Source organism: Anthonomus grandis, chromosome 18 (genome assembly GCF_022605725.1).
Source record: "Anthonomus grandis grandis chromosome 18, icAntGran1.3, whole genome shotgun sequence".
NCBI lineage: Eukaryota > Metazoa > Arthropoda > Insecta > Coleoptera > Curculionidae > Anthonomus > Anthonomus grandis.
The window spans coordinates 1216860-1225833 of record NC_065563.1 but is presented as its reverse complement, the minus strand read 5'-3'; the positions used below and the strand labels follow the sequence as shown (position 1 = coordinate 1225833).

General features: G+C 33.4%; 1 protein-coding gene across 1 annotated transcript; it reads left to right on the top strand.

Annotated features, from left to right (window-relative positions):
- Positions 1-732: 732 nt before the first annotated feature.
- LOC126746846 (uncharacterized) lies at positions 733-3785 on the top strand. The gene is made up of 2 exons (XM_050455242.1): positions 733-1224; positions 2963-3785. The coding sequence occupies exons 1-2, from the start codon at positions 1147-1149 to the stop codon at positions 3725-3727; spliced, it is 843 nt and encodes a 280-aa protein (XP_050311199.1). The 5' UTR covers positions 733-1146; the 3' UTR covers positions 3728-3785.
- Positions 3786-8974: the final 5189 nt, after the last annotated feature.

Here is an 8974-nt window from a genome sequence, read left to right as displayed (position 1 = left end):
GAAACTTGGATAGACAATGACCTAACGTTTAAAAAATGCTGGTAGAGTGAGACTGTTCCTGGAGTGGTTAGCAATATATCTTCAACAGGTACAAATTGATTATACTTATTTAAATAATAATTTAAATTATACATATTATGTAGTAAATTCAATGTTTCAATGTTCAATTCAACAGCATAATTCGGATTATCTGCCGTGCTCTTTCCCTCGCGATATCCAGGCATCGTGTACGGCACTCTTATTTTAAGTGAATAAACTAAGTAGGTGTATTACAAATTTTGTGTTTTCTTTACTTTACTTTTATCTCAAACTTCCCTAATCTTGTCTGTCATTTTTTTATTACATATTTACAAATATAAAATATTTTAGAAGACCTTAATTTCCAAATTAATATCTTACCTACAAATACCTATTTTAAAATTAAAACCAAACCATATTTTTTAATATTTAATACATTCAAATCTGTGTAATCGGTTTATAACATTTCGCACGTCACTGGCCATTTCATTAATGAAATGAGGCGGGTCTAGTCTACAACCACGTTCCCCGCACCGATACCGCTTAAGCGGGCCATTCATTAGCGGATTGGTTGGCCGGATCGGTCTGCCCTGACTTGTCCGGCGACCGATCCGCTAATGAGTGACATTGAAAGACAAGGCGCGCACCGGTCAGGGTCGGGTTGTGAGTTCGCCGATCGGATCACTGAACCTACGAGTCCTACGACCCGACCGCGACCAATCCGTGCGAATTTGTGTATGTGTGGGTACCGCAGATTTGTCCAGTGTGACTTCAGCCTGCAGCAGTTAAACGTGCGCTAAAAGTGAATTGAAAATGTCTTTCGAAGACAACAAAGTTTTTTGGGAAGAATTTATTCTTCTATATCAAGAAAATCCCTGCCTTTGGGATATCAAAAGTAAAGATTATCGCAACAAGCAAAAGAAAAATGCTGCTTATGATATTTTAATTAACAGTTGCAAACCACTTTTCCCAAATGCAAACAAGGAATTTGTTATAAAAAAGATGTCATCATTACGGGCATCTTTCCGGCGGCAACTAAGGCGGATTAATGGCGCTAAAAGAACAGGAACGGGGGCAGAAGATGTACCATAACCTACGTTATGGTACTTCGATCTATTGTCGTTTCTTATGGATCAAGAAGAGTCTCGTCCAGCAGTGTCTTCGATATTAGACGACAATAACATCGAGGAGAACTCACATACCTCAGTAAGTATTTTTTTATCTACCTTGTTTGTATAATGTAACTCAGAAAAAAATTAAAGTCGTTTGAAAGCAAGGGCGTAGATATGGGGGGGGGGTAAAGGGGGTAATTACCCCCCCCCAGAATAATGTATTTATATTAAAAAATATATATAAGTATAAAAAAAAATAAATTAAAAAATTAAAATTAATAACATTTGCAACTGAGATTAAATCTAACATATGTATATATACCGGGTGTTTTTCAAAAGTGGCTCACCCCTATAACTTTTTTATTTTTTAAGATAAAAAAATTAAATTTGGCAACAGTGTATGGGTCATTGAGATGAATTAAATGGCGTATTCAATTATTTTTTATCACTTCCGGTTTGACCGGAAATGACCATAACTTTCGATTTTTAAATGGGACCCTCTGTATATTTTATTTTTATTCGATAGAAAATGTCATTCTGCGTACAATGACACCTATATGTCAACTTTTGACATATCTGTTAAAAAATATTTAGGTTTTTTAAATTCAATCTAGAGTGCCGTTGACTTCGTTAAAATCGTTAATTTAACATCAAGTAGCCCTAGAAAAATATAATTGACCGTCTTTTACCCATACACTGTTGCCAAATTTCATTTTTTTATCTTAAAAAATAAAAAAGTTATAGGGGTGAGCCACTTTTGAAAAACACCCGGTATGTTTGTATAATATGTTATTGTAGACTTACATGTACCTACATACATTAACTTCTAAAAAAATTACCCCCCCAGAAAAAAATAATATCTACGCCCTTGTTTGAAAGAGGTGGTGGATTAAAAAAAAATTATAATAATTATTATTTAATGAAAACCCAAAATTCACTACTTTACGTACTTTATTCAAATTAGACATAAATGAATTTATCAGTGTACAAATCTATCTTGGAAGTCGACGGCACCAGCATTATTGTAATATTCCTTGTATCCATTTCGTACCATTTTGGCGTCAATAGTAGGAACGTCGTGCCTAGAAATATCCAGTGACGTTAGTTCTGAATTAGTGTGCCTATCGTCACCTAATAAAACAGTTCCAGAGTTAACGTCTTCTCTATCAATATGATTAGGTTGAATATATGTAGTACTCTTGCCTCGTAATAGGTTATGTAAAACACAACAAGCCATTACGATGTCGTCAACTGTCTCTACTTTGGTAGCTATTGGTGTTAGCAAAACCCTAAATCTATTGGCCAGGATTCCAAACGCATTTTCGACTACACGACGCGCACGGGAAAGTCGATAATTGAAACATTTTTCCCCATAGTCAATTCTGGTGGTGTGTCTGTAGGGTTTCATAAAATTCGTCATAAGACTGAACGCTTCGTCTCCTATAAACACAAACGGTAATTTGTTTCTAATTCCTGCCATACTGATTGGCTCAGGCAGTTTTAAAGATCCTTTTGTCAATAAACGGTAAAAATCTGTATTCTTGATGACACCGCCGTCTGATATTCTACCATTCGTTCCACAATTAACATAAATAAATTCATAATTAGCATTTACGATTGCAAATAATACAACGCTAAAGAATCCTTTGTAGTTATAAAAGTATGATCCACTACCTGGCGGCTGTTTTATTGCTATGTGTTTGCCGTATGCGGCTCCTAAGCAATTTTCAAATTGCCACATTTTCTTAAACTGGTCTGCTATTTGAAGCCATTCCTCTTCTGTTGAGGGAAACTGGAAAAAAAAACTAATATCGGTTAATTGTATTTTGCAGGACACTGATTCACACACACAAGACTCAACTCAACCTTTGGATAGTTCACCAGTTTTATCACCTGCAACATCTCAGAGCTCGACATCAACTTCCCGTAACAAGCGAATTCAGAAGTCAAAGAACACCTGGACAAAGAAGAAACACCAATTTTTGGATGCCTCCCTTAAAATTTTGCAAACAGAGACTGCACCCCCACATACTGATAAAGAAGAATCGCAAGAAATAACATTTGGCAAAAATATTGGCCAACAGTTACAGGAGACTGAAGACAGACAAAAGATAATAGCCCAAAAATTGATATCAGATGTGCTTTTTTATGCTAAATTGGGGAATCTTACTGATTCTTCTAGTATTTCATTCACTCACCAACCAGCACCTTGTCAAAGTGTCTCTTACGTACCACCAGCACAGCTCTATCAACCAACATATACCAATAATGTTACACCTTACACTCAGCCCAATGCAGCAGAAGTCTATCGACCAACCTACGCCAATCTTACATCTTTCACTCCTCCAAATGTAGCACAAGCCTATCAACCAACCTACACCAATCTTAATACACCTTCCACTCAGTCAAGTGCAGCACAAATCTTCCGACAAACTTACATCAATCATACAACATCCACACAACCAAACTCAAATGCGGCCGGCTTACCTTTTACCTCTCAATCAGAAGTGTCCACACCTACAACTGATGCAGCTGCGAAAACTACAGATCATGTTTTCATGGATGAATTTTTATCTTTTGACAAAGCAAAGAACTAATAACAGTTAGTCATTAATTTGTAGCAGTAAGCAAACTCAATAAACAAACTTTCCATTTTTTCTTATTTCTACATTCCTTTTAACATGCAATTATTACAGTAAAGTACTTACCCGCAAGTATTTTTCCCGGAGGGACATGTATATAGCATGACACGTTTCTGGAATGATTTTTCCAAGTAACTGAGGAGAAATTATACACGAAAACTTTAAGTCTTCGTAACTCCTCCCTGTTGCCAGAAATCTCAAAGTTGCCACTAACCGTGCTTCAGCAGTAACTGATTCTCTGAATACAGTATTTTCCCTTTTTATAAGAGGTTCTATTAACATTAATAATTCTTGAAATGTGTTATAATCCATTCGGAGATAATTTATAACATCAAGAGGCTCAGAGGATTGGATACATTTCAATAAACGTAAATGCGTAAAATGTTCTCTCTTTTGCAACCACTTTTTTACCCAAATCCGTTTTTTCTGTTTTTCATTTTCGAATAACAAAATTGCACCAACTGCCAAAGCAACTTTTGACTTCTTGGAACACGCGGGAGACATAGTGTGTATGTAGGGCTCACCACAACCACTGTACGAATGAACTCTGCAAGGTTCGTGGTGTATGTGTGGACGTCGGTGGATGAGTCGCAGGCCGGGTCTCGGTTGGGAGTCGGGTACGGGTTCGTCTAGTGAATGGCCCGCTTTAGCTACAGATTGGTTGGGCAGACTTTAGACATAAGTGTTATTTCCCCGCTCCCCGGACAATAAGTTAGTATGAATAAATTACGTTCTGAGTTCGCGGAATTCGTAGTTTATCATTTGCCCTGTATCCGAGTATTTTAAGTGGATAAAGCAGCTAAGACGGGTAGTTTTAGCTGGCCCCCACAACGTGAGTTCCTTGGGACCGGTGAACAACGACTTAGTAGGACACGACCCTTGGTATGGTGTTGGCTTCAGATAACTCGTTGTTCTTACTCGAATCGCCAAGAAAGTTGCATGTTGGTCAAGAAAGGATAGTTTTAGATTACTTTATTTTACTACTTTACAAGTACTTACTATTAATGGTATCTTACCAAATCCATCTACCCTCGAATGTGTAATTATTTTCTTATTCCTGTGCATTAAATCCTGTCGCAATTGGATGAATCCTCTTGCCCATTTTTGAGTCCTTTGAATGTTTTTCCTTTAAATTATAATATATTTGGTAGCAAGTGGTTGATCATGATGTAAATGGTTCCTAAATAAAAGGTTATGAGACTATGATGAGCAACGTATTGTTTCGTCCTCATTATGGACTCATCAGTATTGCATATCCAAGAAATGATTAATTTCTCGAAAGCAATAGACAAATGTTGCTGCGGGGCCAACTAGTCAACATTTGCCAAAATATATTTTTATTTGTTGAAATAAAAATATATTTTAATTCTTTCTTTAGAGAGATATTAAAAATAACAAAAGTATGCCTTTATTAATAATATCACGATGAAATGTCTTAACTAATAATACTCAATTTGTTAATACTCTTAGTGCCAATTTTTTTCTAAGGTTTCTCATTTTAGGATTTATAGGACAAATTAATAATATTATCAGATTGGTCAACTTGAAAAAAATTCCTACATAATTATGAACGTAATTGTATAAAAAATAAAACCGGCAATTTCCAGTAATTTTTGTACTGTTTTGGGGCTTTTAGTACCTTTTATTTTAGCGTTTTTTTAGCTATTTATGTAGGTACTCATTTATGTATTAGCCTTTGTACTATACGTGAATTCTGCCGATTCTTATTGTAATTGTTTTGTAATTTGTTGACCATTATATGTATAAGATTATTTTTTTTTGTTAATTGCTCAAGTATTAACATTATGAGAATATTTTTTAAATTCAGTTTTTAAGTATTTTTCTATATTTTTTTTTGCCCCTTAGATAATACAATATAATATAAGAATAACAACATTTAAGATTAAACAGACTGCAAAATTATAAGATAAGTATGCTCATATATTAGACATAAATATCCTTAATAACATTGACCAAACGGCCAAAAATATAATTAGTATTTAATGTACCTGATTGGATTATTGTTTTAGCGCAACATAACTTAAACATTGTTTAGCAGCTTATAGTGTGTTTGGGCTTTTTGTACTTTAGCATTTTTAGCTGTTTGAGTACTTTTGTTTGAGCCTTTTATTTACTTAAGTTGCTATTAATGTCAAGTGGTACCGCAGATAAAGCTATAAGACAATCATAGTTTATAATTATCAAAGCAAATTATGATATAACTTCAATAAATTATGATGTTAAAAGTACTTGTTGGTCATATGTTCATTTCCATTTTATAGACTTAAATAGGATTGAAAATACCAATACTAATATTTAATACATTTAAAAGATTAATAAAAATTACTTAAAATGTGATAAAACAGTAAAACAGAAATATTTGCCTACAATTTTTTTGCCCTTTAAAAAATATAATTTACTATGTTTTCTTTAACATTTCAAATTAAACATATTGCAAAATTATAAGACCATTATACTTGTCTATTTATATTAGACATTAAAATCTTTAATGACATTGACCAACCAGACAAAAATTAGTATTTAATGTACCTGATTGGATTATTATTTTAGCACAACATAACTTGGACATTTGTTAGCAGCTTATAGTATGTTCGGGCTTTTGGTACTTTAGCATTTTTAGCTGTTTTAGTACTTTTGTTTAAGCCTTTTATTTACCAAAGTTGCTATTAATGTCAAGTGGTACTGTAGCTAAAACTGTAAGACAATCATAGTTTATCATTATAAAAGAAAAGTATGATAACTTCAATTATGATGTGAAAACTATTAAGTTGGTCATATATTATTTAAACGTAATGATTATTACCCTTTTAAAATGCTAAACTGATACTTTTTTCATTTATAAGATATTAATAATAAATTAAGTAAGTGTACACTGAAAAAAATGGGGAGAAATATACCAAATAAATTTATTATTAATTACCAATTGTATTCTGTAGAAGCCCAAACTTTACTAATTTTTTAAAGAATATTGAACTTTACTTTGTAAAACATACAAAATACAAAATATCATTTGTAAAATTTATTTTGTATATAATTTTTACATTATACAAAGTAATATTTTATTTTACACGGTAAGAATACGTAAACAAAACGGGAAAATACATATATTTTGTAAAATTACATAATTCGCTACGTAAATTAACAGACGCCACCAAATACGCCATACTACTTAGCTAATTTAGGCTAATTCGGCGTTTGCCGTTTGCTTAGTCACTATAGATTACAACTATAGTTGTAATCTATAGTGTGATCTATAGTGTGTATAGTTGTATCTATATGTGACGGTGGTCACACCTCGCACCAAAATTATTAAGGGAGCGTGGCTCAGGCTCCTATGGGATAAAGTATTGCGTATTAGTGCATTGGTTAAGTGAATTTTGTCTATCTTGTTTGAGTTTTTGTGATAATACAGGTAAGTAAATATTATAATCATGTTTTTATGTAGTATTTGCTCGATTAAGATTAAATTCATTAATATTCAAAAGTATAATAAGCATTTGTATATACACCAAAATCTTAATGGATTATTCCGAGATAAGGAAATTTCCTAATAATATTCCTACAATCAGGGAAACTAAAGAAGAATGGCCATTACTATTTTCATCACTATCTCTCTTTTGGCATTTTCAAGAATTAACAGGTGCTGATATTTACCTACTCAATGGAATAAATGAGAAAGCTGACAAAATCACAAAGTGCCCAAAGACTCCCCAAAGACGCTGATTTAGAAGAAAATGTATCAATAGAGCAACTAATTAAAAAGTTATTACAGCATTTCAAGGAAGATATTGAATTTTTGATGTCTCAAACAGAGGCAAGTGACATTTTTTATAAATAAAAAAAAACTAGAAACTTCACGACTCCAACCTTAATTACAACTGTAGTATTATTTTTTATTTTAAATATATTTTTTTTATTCCAGGGCCAAATAAATTTAAACGACAACGATGTTTATCCCGACAATTTTCCACTAACGCCTATAATTTTAAAGCAAGGTAAATAATTTATGCCTTAGAAGTATCAAACAATAACATATACTTATCTTATTATTTTAGAAAACCAAAATTGCTTTTATGTTTTGGTTGAACGTCAAATAATACAGGCAGATGGCTACACCACTTTTCTGGAGGCCCTAAAAGTTCTTCTTGCGTTGTACTTTGTACTAATCTTGGTTTACCCGAAAAAACTAGAAACTACCCTCCAAATTGGAATTTCTCCAAAGATATTTTCTAAAACTTCACCCCGATCAGGGAAGTAAAGCCAGGCAGGTATATCTAATAGCCGAAAGAAGGTATTTTCTCAAATGAATTCAATAAAAAATAAAAAAACATAATAAGTACCTAGTTATGTACACAATTATGCCACCCTATATATAATATTTGCTTATGTATATGCTTACTCAGTTATATTGTATTTCACGCTTTATTTGCATTATTTAGTCTATATAATCACTTGTAATATTAAGTTAAGGTAATCTTCGTTCTTGCTAACAGTACACTGTATCGCGGCTTGTCAAAATAAAAGTTTTTTAAAACGTTATTAACGTGACAGAAAACATAACTGGCGCAGTCGGTAGGATCAGGGCAGTTTTCGATTGAGATTTGCACGTCATCGAGACGATCAATCGTAAAAACGTGAGTTTTAACTCTTCAGTCCTGATACGAACGTGGAAGCTGAGATCAAACCTTATCAGAATCGCTCTGAGACGAGAGATCAGTGGAAACACCATTTGGCAGCACGACCACAGCACCTTAGCGACGCGGGGATTCATCTGATTGGAAAAAGGTAAGTGCCAATTTCCTTTCAAACCCTTTCCCTTACTTTGGATTGAGCGAGTGGAAAGTTAGTTTTAAGATTATTGTTATTTTTAAAATTTGTATTGAAACATATATTTGAAAAACTTATTTTGAATTTATCTTTATCAATTGAATATTATTGAAATTACCATTGAACTTTCTTTTGAGCAAATCCTATTGGAATCGTAGCCGATCGATAGTTCCAGCCTGGACACTTATCCCCGCTTCCATCGATACCTCACAACAGAAGCCGAAATCATGCGAGGCGACGACCGCATCGCGATGGCAAAAATTCCGCGCTGGGGTACATATGTTTCGTTGATTCGAAATAATATTTTACTGCAGTTATTATTGTAGTTTATAGTAAGATTACGCATTTAAAATT